Genomic DNA, 18,354 nt, shown 5'->3' on the forward strand with positions numbered 1-18,354 from the left:
TAAAGACAGATAAATACTCACTTTTGTGGGTGGCTGGCCTACTGTTCTGCCATGCTTAATGCCCTTTAATGAGCTTCCCCTCAATTGTCTTTCCAAACCCCTTTTTTACTTAAGAGTTTAAGTTAGTTTTTTCCTATTATGTATTTTAAGACTACTCTTAGCCACATCAAATATTCAGAAACATTTATTTTTACACAAGCAAATAAATGTTTTTTCTTTTTCTTACTTTTAGTCATACAATAACCATGCTACCACATAAAGGTCTATTATCATTTTTTATAGTTATTGTATGTACAAGAGACCTTCACCACTGACATAAGAGTAGCATAGTTTGAGTCGAATTCATGTAACATACCATTTGATACAAGGACGATCCATTATAAACATGACAAATTAAGATCATAAATAAAATGTTAAAAAGCATAAAATTACTATTTTACTATAATTACACTAAACATTTTCTTCTTTCTGAAGACATATGCAACAACTTCCTGATCATTTCACTCCAGAATGTTTTATTTATTTCTCCATTAAACAATGTCCATTCGACTTAAAAAATAAATCCAACATTTCAACAAAAAAGCCATACTCTTTATGAGGGTATTTCTGATACAGTCAAATGCACAGGAAAAGGGACCACAGAGGCTAACATCCATTAAAAGCCATTTAGAGCAGAGGAATGAGGGAACTGGAGAGAGAAAGGAGGGAGCAGATGGTAAAATATATAACTAAATGTTAACTTAATAAAGCATCATTGGCAATTTGGAGAATAACATCAATGTGAAGAAAACATGGCTGGTGATATATGTATTATACTTCAGTTTGAGCTGAGAAGGAAAAAATGAGAACAGATAGACAAACAGCATAATCTGGAACTGCCTATGTAAGAAGTTAGAAGAAAATAATGAAAAGATGAGAGAACATGGCATTAATGGGCATCTTAAAAAAAACAGTTTATGAAGGCAATTAAAGCACTTTAAATGTATACCGAGAACGTCTCAAACCTGGTTCAGCTGTCGCCACAGACCTTCTAACTCACAATATCACAGACAGCGCAAAATGTTAACATAATCAAGAGCAACACCATGAGGGATCAGGATCCTATCACATAATACAGTATATGACACAGAGAAAATATGACACAAAAAAAGTTGAATGGTGATTAAATATTCTTGAAGCATAATGTCACATCTGAGACCACTTAGAGGAGAACCTATCAAATAAATGCTAAAATATTTAAGTATATTTTATCTCCTCATAAAATGTAGCAAGAAACCTTAGATGCACACAAAATGTAAAAAAAAATCCACAACTGCAAGTTTGTTCAATCCATTGAATTAAATATTAAAGAACCTATGTATGCCAAAAGTGATGGATGCCTAGAAAAATTCACACACAGTCATTTTTCAATATTTAAGCATTTATCCAGATGCTTATAGTAGTGTTATAAATGCTTCATGTTTGCCACTTCAATAAATAAATTTGAGGAATCAACAGCATAAAATCGCTACCACACATGAATGAATGATTAAAAAAAAAAGACAATATATCTTGGCATTATGGGGTCTCAAGTGACCACAAGGGGCCAGCACCACAGACACAATCTTCTTACTATATGCAGCAACAACTAAAATGCATAAAAATATACATATCCAGTTGTGGCCAAACATATTGGCACCATGGGTAAATATGAGCAAAGAAGGCTGTGAAAAAAAAATATGCAGTTTATCCTTTTGATCTTTCATTCAAAAAATTGAAGTAACCTTTAATTGATGTAAAACAATTGAAACAGGGGAAAAATCAATATTTAAATGAATAAATACTTATTTAATCATTATTAAATAAATATTTTTCTCCAAAACACATTGGCCATAATTATTGGCACCCTTTTATTGAATACTTTTTGCAAGTTATTCAACTATTTACCAAGATGACAGCTTTGAGTCTTCTCTTATAATGCCTAATGAGGTTGGAGAACACCTGGCAAGGGACCTGAGACCATTCCTCCATACAGTATCTCTACAGATCCTTCAAATTCAGAGGTCCATGTTGGTGGACTTTCCTCTTCAGTTCACCCCACAAATTTTCTATGGCATTCAGGTCAGGGGACTGGGACGGCCATGGCAGAACCTTGATTTTGTGGTCAGTGAAACATTTTTGTGTTGATTTTCATGTTTGTTTTGGATCATTGTCCTGCTGGAAGATCCAACAACTGGCAGAGGCAGCCAGGTTTTGATTTTTATCTGTTGGTATTTGATAGAGTCCGTAATACCATGTATCCGAACAAGATGTCCAGGACCTCTGGCAGAAAAACAGCCCCACAACATTAAAGATCCAGCACCACATTTAACCGTGGGCATTGGGTACTTCATTTCTGTGTGCGCAAAACCCATCTCTGGTGTTTGCTGCCAAAAAGCTCTTTTTTTTGTTTCATCTGACCATAGAACCCGGTTGCATTTGAAGTTCCAGTAGTGTCTGGAAAACTGAAGACGCTTGAGTTTGTTGCTGGATGAGAGCAGAGGCTTTTTTTCTTGAAACCCTCCCAAACAACTTGTGATGTAGGTGATGTCTGACATTTGTTTTTAGACTTTCTAACCCCAAGACCGAAACTAATTTCTGCAATTCTCCAGCTGTGATCCTTGGAGATTCTTTGGCCACTTGAACCATCTTGCTCACCGTGCATGGAGATAATATAGACATGTCCTTTTCTAGGCCGATTCTTAAGATCTCCAGTTGATTGGAACATCTTAATTATTGCCCTGATGGTGGAAATGGGCATTTTCAATGCTTTGGCTATTTTTTATAGCCACTTCCCATTTTGTGAAGCTCACTGTGATTGATGATTAAGGTAATTTGGCCTGTGTGTTACCTCATATTTATACCACTGTGAAACAGGAAGTCATGGCTGTACAATTTCATGTTTCTAGTCACCCAGGTGCACTAAAAATTTAAAATATGAATGGGAATATACTTCAGATATATTTTACTCGTAAGAAATTCTAGGAGTGCCAATAATTGTGGCCAATGTATTTTGGAGAAAAATATTTATTTACTGAGATATTTCCCCTCTTTCAATTGTTTTACTTCAATTAAAGGTTAGATTTTTGTGATTTTTTTTAATGAAAGATCAAAAGGATAAACAATGCAGATTTTTTTTCACAACCTTCTTTGCTCATATTTACCAAGGGTGCCAATATTTTTGGCCACAACTGCATTGTATTGTACATACACATGGTGTGTGTAGATTGTATATCTATATAAAAATGTCACATCTTTATTAGCTTCAACCTTACGTACACAAGATGTGACATCAGATGACACTGTTGGAGTTTATCATTTTGCATTCATGATTCCCTTTCAAGGAGAAACACAACTGGGCCAAATGGAGCTCAACACTAAGAGAAAAGCTGAGTGCCCCAACATTGTTTTCGCACATAACAAACAACCACAACACAAAGATGACATTTAAAACCATTCCAAATATACAGAAGTCCTCATTTTGGATCAACTCATTGCAAACGGTCCTTAAAACAACACAGGAACACCAACATCAAAACTTAGAGTAAATGGCATGTTATCATTTGCATCACTTGTATCTATCTCTCTCAGAAAACAAGAGGAATAATGTAACAAAAAAATACAGTACTGATGGATTACCAAAGCAAGTGAGTCCGTAGAACCAAATCAATCAACATGTTTTTGTTAACTGCCACAAAATGTAGATAATTTTACAAAAAAAAAAAAAAAAAAAAAAAAAAAAAAAGGTTGAATTGAGAATTCCATGACATGTTTCTTAGAGGACCTTCGTTGGTCTTCTAACACCAATGGCAAGTTCACAGTCAAATTTAAAGCACACTCAGAAGTACTTAGAAATGGATATACCAACAAGAAAACCGAAATTGCAAAAACTTCATCTAACGAAGTCAAGGAACCGTGCATGCCACAGGACGACAAGCAAATCTGGGTGGAGGAAGGAGGGAATGAGTGGAAGGCAAAATTGGAAGTCAAAGGCAACAAAGAGAAGAGGGTAAACAACAGGATCTTTTTATCTTTTTTTCGTAAACTCCTTTTTTTAAGCTACGGTAAGGTGAATGTGTGACACTCATGGGTGATGGAAGTTGTATGTGAATAAGGGACAGGATACGCTAAATAATTCAGCTATCATTCCTCCATCGCTGGCCTCCTAATCTCAAAAACAGGCTTTTTTTGTTGTAGTTGAAGGATACTTTCCATTCATTTTTTTTCCCTCAGAGAGGTGGCGCAGAGTGACGAGAGATAAGCCATGAGGTGGAGGTGGAGAGGGCAGAGCTTTTAGTTGAAGCCGGTGTCAGTGTGGTAGGTGGTATGGTAACCATCGGATGTCAGCTGGGTAGTTTCGGAGGCCGATGAGGGCTGCATCACAATGGGCTCACCTCCACCTGCCTCTGTGTGGAGTTCAGGAAAAAACACAGGGTTCAGACAATAGTGCATGTTTAGTTTCAACAGGAGATCATAGTGTAGACACAAAGCATCTGGAGCTGTATTACAGAAACATCCCAACTCTAGAATCTTCTCTATTAAGATCCTAACTTGAACTAGTAATATCTTATCCAAAAACTTAAAGAAAGTTAAGCTCAGTCAACAGCATTTGTAGCATAATACTGAAATATCACGAAAATTAATTTAGTCTCGTCCCTCCATTTCTTTAAAAAAAGCAAAAATCTGGGTTCTAGTGAGGCACTAATAATGGAAGTGAATGGGGGCCAATTTTTTTGTTAAAAAGTATAGCCACAAGACATAAACAATATGCGTGTTAACATGATTTTTGTGTGATAAAATCACTTATTTACCTTTTCTGTGTAAAGTTATAGCCAATTTTACAACTTCGTTACCATGAGGATGTAATGTCAGCAACACCTAAAATCCTAAAAGGACTGTAAAAAATTATGATTTAAACAACTTTACAGCCCAAATAATACTTGAGTTTTTACAGAAGAATTAATGCAAGTGCTTTTATAAAACTATGAGCTTCAAATTTGGTTATATACCAAGGAAGTTGGAGGAGAGGGGTTGAAATGAGGAATTTGTGATGTCATCCAAAAAAGAAAGTTGTTTTAGAGGCGGAGCAAGTTATTACATTTTGATAACAAATATTTTAATTTAGAATTTATGTGCACCAATGAATTATGCACAATAGAGCTGGGTATCGCCAACCCCCATACACGTCGTGATTCATTATATCGTGATATATCCCAATATCATAATTAGTCATAATTCAATCATGACTGAAACTGCAGCAAACGTGCAAGAGAGACCCAAAGTGTCCATGAGAGAAGAGTGAATCTGCGGGTTCAGTGAGAAGGGTATAGCTGCAGACAGAGCTCCAAAAAGGGGCAGGAGCAAAGATATAGTCAGCCCCTTACCTAACCCTTTCACTAACCCTAACCGCCTGTGGAGGTGTTGCCCCCTTTTGGAGTTGCCACACTCCATTTCGGAGAAACCACGACCTATTTTGGAGATTACACCCCCATCTGGAGATCTCCGGCCTGCAGCTTTACCTACTTGGGTTCAGGTTCAATTTCTGTCTCACCTCATTGAAGCGGTTCTAACCGCAATGCAAAACGCCGGTCTCAGAGTGTGTGGTTATTTACACGACCTGCTTCTTCATTATTTAACTGATGGAAATTATATGTATCAGTGTCAGAAACTAATTTTTCCATTGAGGTGCAACATTTGCCCTCTAAATTTGGTTTTCATATTTTACCTTTGTCAAGGCATTTTTCTAATATATATATATATATATAAAAAGTTATAGTGTGTCATCATTTATGTCCAATACATTACATTTATTTTACATTAAAATAAATGGTAATATTATATACAGTATACACTAATTATTTGTATATTATAATATTAATATATAATAATTAATGTCTATTCATATTTAATTTATAATATTTTCCATAAAATTAACTTAATATGTAACTAGGCATAAAAAAGGACAATAAGAACGACATTCTGAATTTCTGGGTCATATTTGTCACTTTCGGTGGCATTTGTGCCCTGAGTCCCCCTTAATTTCTGATGAATACACAAATAGGCTAATTAAAATATTGATACAGGGATCATAAATATCAATACAATATCGTGAGAACAAGTATTGCGACATAACAATATGTGATAGTATCTGTACAGCCCTAGTGGACAATAAGACCAGGAACTTGCATTAAGAAAGTAAATAGACTCAGTTTTGATATCATGTATAGAGCTACATTCATGAAGGACATAGAGTCATTATATGAGCTAACCTCTCTCATCGGACTGCAGCTGGGCCTCTAGGTCTTCAGGGGAGACATAGAACTCCTGCTCTTGTCCCTCGGGTGGCCGTGGTTTGCACTTTCCACAGCAGCAGTTACAACAACAGCACAGGCAACAGCAGAAGTAACAGCCTGTAGCCAGGCCACAGAAAATAAACAGAGCCTGTAGGGGGAGACAGAGAGAAATACAACAAATTAAAGGGGTGTCAATTACACATTTAGTGAAATCTACATTACACTAATGATAATAATATAACAATATCCACCCACAGACATGCCACTTACCTTGGCCCACCAGCTGGACAGGACAAAATAGGTGTTAACATTCTCCTCTCCAAACTGTTCAGCCACATAAAGCCCCAAAGAGCCATACTTGTCATAGATGTTTCGCTTTGTGGGGTCATTCAAAATGGCATGGGCGTTGTTTATCTCTTTAAACTTATCTGATGCCTCAGGATTGTCAGGATTCTTGTCAGGGTGATATTTCAATGCCAGTTTCCTGAAAAAGTTAATAAATTACACAAAAACTATATTAACCTTACACTACCTCTATTTTGGTACCATAACGAATGAAAAAAAAAAGCTCACACATAAGGTCTAAGAATTCTGAACACTTGTTTTATTTTATTTTTTTTGGATTTCTCCCCTTTTTCACCCAATTTGGAATGCCCAATTCCCAGTGCGCTTAAGTCCTCGTGGTCGCGTAGTGATTCGCCTAAGTCCGGGTGGCGGAGGATGAAACCCAGTTGCCTCCGCGTCCGAGACCATCAACCCGCGCATCTTATCACGTGTCTTTTTGAGTGCGTTGCCACGGAGACATAGCGCGTGTGGACATCCACCGTGGCATCCGTGCTCAACTCACCACGCGCCCCACCGAGAATGAACCACATTATGGCGACCACGAGGAGGTTATCCCATGTGACTCTACCCTCCCTAGCAACCGGGCCAATTTGGTTGCTTAGGAGGCCTGGCTGGAGTCACTCAGCAAGCCTTGCGATTCGAACTAGCGAACTCCAGGGGTGGTAGCCAGCGTCTTTACTACTGAGCTACCCAGGCCCCCAATTCTGAACACTTTAAATAAATTATGAACCTACACATTTGAATGCCTAGCTACACATTTACTTCCAGAATTACATTTTGTCAGGGTCAGCACTGTATGTAGCCTGATATGAATCGCAATATGAAAAAAAATCTACAATATTAAATATTCTTTTAATATAAAGCAAATATGACTTGATTCATATTAAATTGTATTCAATACCATTATCTTGACTGTACTATCACTAAGGTTGCTTATAAAAATTTCCTTACATTAACATTTATTAATTTAGCAGACACTTTTATCCAAAGCGACTTACAAAATGTAAAGTATAAGCAATTAATCTTAAGGAGAGAGTAAGAGGACAATCACCATCTATTTACGTGGTTTGTAAACAAAAGCATAATACTGTCATATTTCTTATCAAGGTTTTTATACCAAGAAAATTACACCCTAACCTCTCTTAAAGGAATGTTCTGTGTTCAATACAATTTAAGCTCAGTCAACAGCATTTGTGGCATAATGTTGATTACCACAAAAATGTATTCTGTGTCGTCCCTCCTCTTCTTTATATAAAAAAAATAAAAATAAAATAAAAAATAAAAAACCAGCAAAAATGGAGGTTACGGTGAAGCCCTTACAATGAAAGTGAATCTGGGCCAATTTTTGGAGGACTTAACTTGTACTGAACCCGGAACATTACTTTAATGAAAGACTGCAAAACCAGAGCCACTTTTTCCGAGTAGTCTAAGAGTAGGCTTAAACTATGCATGGGAAATGGTCCCTGAATGCACTTAACTTTATTGACATTGTTGTCTGCTGCATTTAACAAATAAGCATGCGATGAAAACCACTGAAAGTAAAAGCAGTAAAAGTGTTCTGACAAATGTTGTTGAGAAGAACACTTTTAAGGGATGCTGAGGAAAGGGGTGAGGCTTTTCAAACTCACCTGTAAGACTTCTTGATGTCATCAACAGTGGCCACTTTGTCGACACCCAGCACATGGTAGAGTGATTCTCCAGAGGTGGAGAGAGTACGCTGCCTCTGCTGCTCCGCCATGGCAATTTAGCTCCTCAACAAACTGAACACATACATCACAAAACATTACCTATTAAAAATGGCTTGCTTTTATGCATGCTTACAGATTTTAATGGCTAATTTCCGGGGAGAGGTAATGAGCTAGAACATGGGTCTTTAACTTGTTTCATTTGTAAGGATATCTTTACAGATCCACTGTACAACTTGACTGCAGGGGTTTTTGTCTAATGATAGACACGATGGAACCAGCTTACAATATTCTTTCACGTTTGTTTTTTTATTTTATTTTTTTACTACACTGATACCTTTGCTCTACACTAATCCTATGGCTCTATGGAGGAAGCATAGCACTTGTTGAACAACGACCTCATGCCTCATCTAATTTTCATCACCACGAACTCAAAAACAATCATGAATCGTTAGATCCAGGAAGCCAATAAGTAGCAGAAGTGTCTGTCCTGACTTATATGTTAAAGATGTTCACATACATAAATTATTTGGTGATTGGTGGGAAGGACTTCACTGTCTCATTGAACACAACAACTAGCTGTTTCTAGCCTGGTGACTTAAAATGGGCAAGAGGAGAGATAGAGCTTTGGCATTTCCAATAGAAGGCATGCTGGGGTAATGACAGTTTTCTGAGGTCATTTGATGGCTGTGTCGTCTTCTCTTTCACTCACTCTCTCCATCCATGTTTCTTCACTGAATTTAGAGACCCTTTCCCAGCTAATCCAACCCCCCCCCCCATCCAAAAAACACATTCATGAGGACATGCGTTATATTCACTACTTAGCCTGTGTGCTTGTGGAATATTGCTCTAAGCAAAGTTTATTGACGTTTTAGAACCCCTTTGAGTTGTTAAATACGCACTGATGATAAATGTGCCTCTAAAACCCCAGAGGACACAAAAATGCATTGTCAGATGAAGAGCCAGCAGAGAGAACGTGTTCGATATTCTCCAGATCACAGTTTGAGGTTTAAACACTAAAACCACTCAGGATAATTAGTAGGTTAAATGGATTTCTAGCCAATATTGCAACTTGGAGACAACACAGAGCAGCTAGGTCCTTTAAAGAAGGTATAAAGTCTTTAACAGTGCACATACAACAATGATTTAACAACAGTTCACAGTTCCCACTCTTTTAGGCACAATTTTCCAGGACATTTCCCAGACATTTTATGTGCCTGACAAGTGTAATATTTAAATAAAAATACATGCGTCCATTTAAATCGAGTTTTTATTTTGCCGTTTCTGTGTTTTGGATGGTAGATATGCAGTTTGCTACATGGCCTAGTGTGATTATAAACCTCCTTAAAGCTGTGATTTAATTTAATAAATACATAGTCTTTTTGTGCTGCACACTTCAGAATGCTCTGTTCAGTCTTTTATTACACACACAAACACAAAGCATGCACGATGATGATGATGGGTTTTCAGTGTATGAGCGGCTGGATTCACACAGTAATTTTTGTAGTGTGCAGCACATGCAGATAATATATTTAATTAATTAAATCACAGACTTTTCCAGTTTAATTATCACACTAAGACATATTGCAGTTTTAATTTGATTATGCATTTAAATATTTCTTTGTCCAAATATTTGGGGCTCTATTTTTGTGAGTGCGCAAAGCGCAACGTCTTATCCCATTTTCATGAGCGCAAATTCCAAGTGCAATTTTCATGCCAGTGCAAAGCGCAAATGGCCGTGGGAAGGAGTGTTTGCAACTCTGTGGGTGTAGGCGCACAAACTTTGGGTGTATGTAAATGAAGTGGCGCAAAGCGCAATTTGCCATTTTCCTAAGAATTCGGTTGTTGTGCTACGACATTTCAATACCACCTCTAAACTCAGCACAAAGCCCAACTTCAGTTGCTGCATTTGCAGTTTGGAGATTTCACCAGCAGGTGGTAACTGGTAATAAAGTTCTTGTCCAAATTCTTAAAGTACAGAATATCACATAATGTCCCTTCAATCATTTTTTAAGCAATTTGTTGAATCAAAAAATTATGAGATGTGTGTTACATTTTCTAGAGGTCATGGTTTATTTTTTCAATTATTATTACTTTTATTGTTGTTTAAGTCACTGCAAAAGGGGCCAGAAGAAAGAGAGAGTAAAATGTTTGGATTTGGCATGATTTTTTTTTTGACTACTTCGTTATTTTGATTATATTTTCATTACATATGAAGTGTAATTTGAATTTGGAAATATTTTTGGTTTAATCCCTTCGTGTTTCAATAAATGAATTTAATTTTCAAAATCAATGTCGACCTGTAGAAGTGAAGTGCATGCCGATAAAATCACTGTTAATACAAGCCATGATTTGTGTCAGTAGATTAAATTGATTCATAATACTTACATTCTTTGTTAAAGTCTTTGAGTCTACATCTATATCCTGAACCACATTTTCCATGTGTATAAAAGGAACGTGTTCCATTTAACAAGGACGCACAATATAATGTAAATCCATATTTCTATTCTTCCAATTCATTGCATACAGTCCATTTACACTAACAACTTCTTATGAATATACAATTGTTTACAGACAGATTGTTTCACATTTAATTGCAATCACAATTCCAGTCGGTCAGAAGTTTACATACACTAAGTTAACTGTGCCTTTAAGCAGCTTGGAAAATTCCAGAAAATGATGTCAAACCTTTAGGCAATTAGCTTCTGAAAGGCTAATTGGTGTCAATTGGAGGTGTACCTGTGGATGTAGTTTAAGGCCCACTTTCAAACTCAGTGCCTCTTTGCTTGACATCATGGGAAAATCAAAAGGAATCTGCCAAGACCTCAGAGAAAAAATTGTGGACCTCCACAATTCTGGTTCATCCTTGGGAGCAATTTCCAAACGCCAAAGATCTTTCTTTCTGGAGAAATGTCTGATGAAACAAAAATTAAACTGTTTGGCCATAATGGCCATCGTTATGTTTGGAGGAAAAAGGGTGAGTCTTGCAAACCGAAGAACACCATCCAAGCATGGGGGTGGCAGTATCTTGTTGTGGGGGTGCTTTGCTACAGGAGGGACTGGTGCACTTCACAAGATAGATGGCATCATAAGGAAGGAAAATAATGGGGATATATTGGAAGCAACATCAAGACATCAGCCAGGAAGTTAAAGCTTGGTCGCAAATGGGTTTTCCAAATGGACAATGACCCCAAACGTATCTCCAAAGTTGTGGCAAAATGGCTTAAGGACAACAAAGTCAAGGTATTGGAATGGCCATCACAAAGCCCTGACCTCAAGTCGATAAAAAATTTGAGGGCAGAACTGAAAAAGCGTGTGCGAGCAAGGAGGCCTACAAACCTGACTCAGTTACACCAGTTCTGTCTGGAGGAATGGGCCAAAATTCCAGCAACTTATTGTGAGAAGCTTGAGGAAGGCTACCCAAAATGTTTGACCCAATTTAAACAATTTAAAAGGCAATGCTACCAAATATTAACAAATTGTATGTAAACTTCTGACCCACTGGGAATGTGATGAAAGTAATAAAAGCTGAAATAAATCACTCTCTACTATTATTCTGACATTTCACATTCTTGAAATAAAGTAGTGATCCTAACTGACCTAAGACAGGGAATGTTTTCTACGATTACATGTCAGGAATTGTGAAAAACTGAGTTGAAATGTATATGTAAACTTCTGACTTCAACTGTACATGTGGTAATAGTGGTATAAGCAGACACCAATCATTGAATAATTGAAATTTTATTCACATCCCGAGGTCGAATCACCACGCTACCAACTCGGGGTGTGAATGTATTTTTTTTTTTCAAATCAGTGGGTTGACCGTCATCGTTGTGTTAAGTTTATAACTCAAATGATTTTGTGGTTAATACAACAGCAATGCTTGTTGGAGCAAAGCAGAGATGACAGCAGATGAGTAGAAAAAGTATGTGACAGGGATTTTTTCGTTACAGTTAATTGTAGCGTTGTTTCCCAATGCGCCACCGCGGTAGGGACAAAACTATACGAATTTGTGTATTTCACTCCTATTCCGAGTCCCAATTGTTACCATGTTTTTGTGCATGTAACAAAAACCTTGCTAGCAACACAGTCAAACAGTTCTATTATATTAAAATATTTTCCAGGACATTTAGGTATTTTTCCAATTTTCCATGACTTTTCCATATCTGGAAAACTGCACTGCAAAATTCCAGGTTTTCCAGGACACATGGGAACCCTGAAGAATAACATCAGAAAGACTATTTTAATTGAAAACTTACTCAATTGCACACCAATTCAGTGACTTTTGAACAAATCCTGCAATCCTATAATGTTGTTATTATAAGCAGGCCTCTCCAGTGATCAGAAGCATTACTCATGTTCACCAGCTGACTCACTCTTTTCCAGTCAGCTGATTCTGATTCACAGGTTTGTTTTCAGCAGATGTCATATTTCACAAACCAAGCAGAGTGCTGACAACTTTTTCGAGTGTCACCCTGTCAATCAATCAGTCAGATATAGAGATGCACCGATGTATCAGCTGCCGATATATCATCCAATTTTATACCAAATGAAAACCATCTGCATATCAGTTTTAAGCATGAAAATGCTGATATGAAAAACTGATGGTTTATTTATTCACTCTGGGAATTAAAATGCACAATCCAGAAATAATGCTTGCCACAATATGTGGAAGGGTTGGCATTCCAAAAAACATTCAAGATTAATTTTTTTTTTTCACTCACATTAATGTGGAAAAATCGTCATAAATGGATGTGACTACGCAGCACTTAGCAATAAGCTACATGATGAGGGAAATATTTTTAAATGTTTATTTTCAATTTGTTATTTATTGTGGCTCTTTAAAATTTTGTCCTGTCATGTTTTCAACAGATCCAATCGATGTTCAAAATAAATTATTTATTAGAACAGTAAAACAGCTGTTGTACCTCTTTGTACATTTTTAAAGCATAGTTCTTAAAGGAATAGTTCACCCAAAAATTTGAATTCTCTCATTATTCACTTAACCTGATGCCATCCCAGATGTGTATGACTGTCTTTCTTCAGCAGAACACAAATAAAACTTTTTAGAAGAAGATAGAGCTCTGTCAGGTCCTTATAATGCAAGGAAATGGGTGCCAGCACTTTGACAGTCCAAAAATATCACATTTAGGCAGCATAAAAGTAATCCATGCGACTCCAGTCAATCAATCAATGTCTTCTGAAGTGAATGGATATGTTTGTGTAAAAAATAAATAAATAAAGTTTTAATTACCAACTTTTAAAAAGCTGTTCTGCTGAAGACACAGTCATCCACATCTGGGATGGCATCAGGGATGGCATCAGGATAAGTGAATAATGAGAGAATTTTCATTTTTGGGTGAACTATTCCTTTAACAGTGGTCTGATGACAAAATAAGGTGAGTGGCAGAATATCGGTAACGGTCTATAGTTTTTTTGTTAAAATCGGTATTGTATTGGCCAAGAATTGTCATATCGGTGCATCCCTTGTCAGATCCATATTATTATTTGTACAGTAGGTTGTGGATTATAGCCTTACTATTGTGTATCAAACAAACTGCATGAAACACAAAGATGTGTGCTACGTTTTCGGCATTTTTTTTATCCCCTTTTCTCCAAATTTGGAATGCCCAATTCCTACTACTTAGTAGGTCCTTGTGGTGGCGCGATTACTCACCTCAATCCGGGTGGCGGAGGACAAGTCTCAGTTGCCTCCGCATCAGAGACCATCAATCCACGCATCTTATCACATGGCTCGTTGTGCATGACACCGTGGAGACTCCGTATGTGGAGGCTCATGCTACTCTCCGCGATCCACGCACAACTTACCACGCGCCCCATTGAGAGCGAGAACCACTAATTGGGACCACAAGGAGGTTACCCCATGTGACTCTACCCTCCCTAGCAACCAGGCCAATTTGGTTGCTTAGGAGACCTGGCTGGAGTCACTCAGCACACCATGGATTCGAACTTGCGACTCCAGGGGTGGTAGTCAGCGTCAATACTCGCAGTGCTACCCAGGCCCCCACGTTTTCAGATTTAAATACTAGCTTACTACAGAGTGAATACTGTGCCGAATACACTGTATGCTGCCTACTAAAATAGAAAACGAATCAGTAACAAACATTTCAAACAGTGTATGTTACAGTGTCACATGTACACCTTACTACGTTTGTCAAATTACTTTATTACATTATGTTTAATTCACAGAGTTGCGTCCAGTCATCATCTTGGAAATATAAAACAGTTATTTTGTATTTTAATAAAATTTTGGATTAAAATGTCTAAGCTTTTGGCGGTCCTATCAAACAATGAGTCAACAAAGAGATGTTAAAAAAAAAATCAAGATATTATTTCCAGTTTATCCATCACACTAGAAATGCAAAGTCAAGTTGAGCGCATTCCATTGTGCCATGTAGTATTCCACACAATAAGCTTTGCTGTATACTGCTTGTTTTAGCAAATGTAGAAGGTCATCCGGGTATTCTAGTATGCATAAAGAAAATTTGCATACTGTGCACAGGATAGATACTATAGTAAATATAGATCCTGCAGGTATAGTAAGTGTAGTATGGTAGGATGCTATTCTATTCCAAACATAACTGACATTGTTTTATACAAGTGAGAATTTCATGTAAAATAAAGCAAGTCTCTCCATGTGTTTGCTTGTCTCATCATGTCTGGGGAGCCTTGGGTTTGTGTCAAATGAATCTTGTGCACACGGAGCTTTCCTCGGCTGACGGTAGTACCTCGGCTAGTTTACTCAGCACTGCTAGACACCAATAACTGACACAAGCATTCAGGGCTCCTGGGGAGAGAGAGGGACTGAAGAGGCAGGGGGGTTGAGCACTGTGCAACTGATCAGGAGTTTTTCCAAGTGATTTGTGCACATGTTTTAGTCTGAAAATAAATCTGCTTAGAGCATAAATATGTACAGTGCTGCAGTGGTACCTGCAGCTGTATGGCCGTACGCACTGTGCGTACCATGAGGGCTCCTACTGACCTGAGAAATATTTACTCTCAGAATAATTCATCAATCATGAAAAGTGTCCCGTATTTCTGTTGGCTGTTTAAACGAACTAGCAATGCCCAGTTAGCGAATTAATAATTCTTTTGAGTCGGTTCTTTTCAGTGAATTGGCAAAACGGTCTGATTCTTGATTCAGTACAATTCGTTCGGACCGCTCTCTCACTGAATCATTTGGAGCGGTTTCTCACACAGTAAAACAGTATCAGGATATTCACGAATACAGAGAACAAACAGCGCTGGATTCAGTGGAAATGTACCAACAATCAACTGACAGTCTTTTTGAGAGGTAACTTTGAGAAACTTGAGCAAGTGCTGTGTCATGTGAACAAGGGGCTGTTCAAACTGAACGTGTATTTGCATCCGCTCACACTGTTTTTCAATCGTGTTCCATATAAACATTCACTAGATAGATGTCTTGACAACTGCGTCACGTTTCACTGTGTCTTTAGCATCTCTCACTGGAGCGCTGCATTTTTAGATGCTGTGTCAAGTTAAAAAGAACTTCTTCAACTGATAAAAACGCATCTCGAGACACCTGCGTTCTGCTCTATTTGTTGTGGTGCGTTTGACTTTTTTAGCATGAAAATGGTTACTGGAAGTTTGAACTCTTTAGCCAATAGTTACATGAATGCTACACATACTCAAGAAAATAAAACAAATGCTTCTCAAAGTCACCAGAACTGAACACTTTGGTGTTGTTTTTTGCAAAAAAAACAAACAAACAAAAAAACATTCTCACAGGGGAGCATGCCCCCAGACCCCCCTAGATATAAGGTTTATTAGGCAGATTTTTGTGCGTACCCTCAGATTAAATCCTGCAGGTACCCCTGCAGTGCTGTGCAGAAGTCTTGGGCACATTAGATGTTTCGCAAAAAACATTTGTCTTGAGATGGTTATTTTATTTCTTCTGCTTTAGAGCATCAATACATAATACACATTTTTGATTTCCAAACATCCCTTTTGCAAATAGAAAATAACAGAATAAAAGTAGAACAAGGAGTCCTGCAACAGACGGTATTGACCTTATTCACGCAAGTGCCATCTTTTTAATGGGAACGACGAGGCCGTTGTCCAAATAAACCTGTATAAAGCTCACATCTGATTTTCCACAGCTCATGTTGTCTGGATTTCTTTGTATACTGATTGTTTTTGGACAGATATTTTATCAATGTTTTTTCCAATGAATGATACAAAAACACTTTAAACTGCAGTACAGCCCATTTGAAAAGATGGTGAGTTTATCCCTCACAGCCTTGTTGTCATTTCCATTAAAAATCAAAGATGGCACTAGCGAGAATAAGGTCTCAGCAGAGCCCAGATCTCAACATTGAGTCAGTCTGGGATTACAATTAAGATACATAAGCAATTGAGACAGCCTAACCACATAAAACTATGCTAAGCTCACCAAGCTGCTTGGAACAACCTATCTGCCAACAACCTTGAAAAACTGTGCGTAAGTGTACCTATATAGGAGAATTGGTGCTGTTTTAAATGCATTGGGTGGGCCACACCAAATATTGATTTAGTTTTTTTTTTTACTGCAGTTTGTATTAAGTTAATTGATAAATACAAATGATTTGTGGCATTATTTTTGAAAACATCCTCATATACAAAATTGTACTGCCTGCACAGGACTGTAAATGTTTATCAAAGAGTACAATGAGTGAGCAAGAATACACCTATCAGAACTGAATTATTCGTATTTGATCCATCAACACTAAGCTCTGCGGTGGGCTTGTGTTCTTAATAGCCTACAATTCTTGTTCCATATCGACGTTGACCATTGTAGGCGAAACGTTATAATTATGTGATGACGTCACGACAAAACCTATAATAAGGCCTAAGATTTCTGATCAACATTTAAAGGGATGCAAATAAGCGTTTTGGTTGCATGGCAGAACATTTTCCAAATGCATCAGGACGATTCTGGCGCTGGGGGTTAGCTAGTCAGGAACGGGCCTGGCTGCATCCAACACAACACTACGTATGTTATGGGAGCGCTGGCTGTCTCAAAACCCAGTGAACATTGGGGTCATTGCATTTTGGGGTAATTGGAAACGAAATTCGAGCGCGCCTATACACTTGAGGTTTTGGGCCCCAGCCAATAATGAATGAGTTTGAGATGCTGCCGTTTCGTTTACGTTCAGAGACTCCCGAGCATTTGAGCTATTCAGTCTTTATGCAGGAGCGCCCGTTTTTATAAAGAGAAATGCCGCAATATGTGCGGCTATTATTACTACCCAATCCGTATTCAAATGCAATGGCAAAAAGGGCAGATGTGACATCTTATTCATTCATTCACAACGTCAACAACTGAGGAGGGGTCGATTTGCTAAATCTGAGCGACAAACGACTGTGGCACGAGACCGTTTTTTCTGCTCTTCAAAATGCTTTTTGTGCTCTTCTGTATTATATACTATAGACTACTTAAAACAAGATAGGATTTACAGTTAAGCTTTGGCTTGCTTTGCTTCTGCATCACTAGGAAGAGCCCCTGTGCTTTGGTTTGCTCTGAGCTTCAGCATCCATATTCCTCTGGCCTGTTGGCTCGCGCTCCCGTTACACTGAATGAGACCAGTTCAGTCAAACCCACTGATGAATCAAACTGTGGAAAATGGGGTTTGTCCGGAGGTGTGAGGTTGCTTTAACACATGCTCCGCTTACCGTATCGTCGGCCCCGACACACGGCGTCTTGATTTAATTTCAGTGCAGTAAAGAAGCCGATGTTACATTTGTGGTTGCATCCCCAGGAACCGCGCGCGTGATCACGTAAGTACCAGATGCAGCAGATCTCGCTTGACTCCGCCCACACGTGATGGCGCGTGCGTCACCCCCTGTAAAACTCTTTCACTGAATAAATAGGTAAAAGCTTTACTGTATTCACCAGAATATGGTCAGGCGTAAAAATAAAAATAAAAATAATAATAATAATAATTAAAAAATAATAATAATAATCCTGATATTCCATGATGTCAAATCTGTTT

The 18,354-nt window shown here is 37.9% G+C and overlaps 1 protein-coding gene across 1 annotated transcript; it reads right to left on the reverse strand.

Moving 5' to 3' along the window:
* Positions 1-495: 495 nt before the first annotated feature.
* On the reverse strand, positions 496-18,176 carry LOC127424489 (dnaJ homolog subfamily C member 5-like). Its single transcript, XM_051669761.1, has 5 exons — positions 18,035-18,176; positions 8,285-8,416; positions 6,582-6,795; positions 6,288-6,459; positions 496-4,424 (listed from the first exon to the last, which is right to left on the reverse strand). The coding sequence occupies exons 2-5, from the start codon at positions 8,392-8,394 to the stop codon at positions 4,312-4,314; spliced, it is 609 nt and encodes a 202-aa protein (XP_051525721.1). The 5' UTR covers positions 8,395-8,416; positions 18,035-18,176; the 3' UTR covers positions 496-4,311.
* Between the last annotated feature and the right edge of the window lie 178 nt (positions 18,177-18,354).

The sequence above is a fragment of the Myxocyprinus asiaticus genome, chromosome 33, assembly GCF_019703515.2.
Source record: "Myxocyprinus asiaticus isolate MX2 ecotype Aquarium Trade chromosome 33, UBuf_Myxa_2, whole genome shotgun sequence".
Taxonomy (NCBI): domain Eukaryota; kingdom Metazoa; phylum Chordata; class Actinopteri; order Cypriniformes; family Catostomidae; genus Myxocyprinus; species Myxocyprinus asiaticus.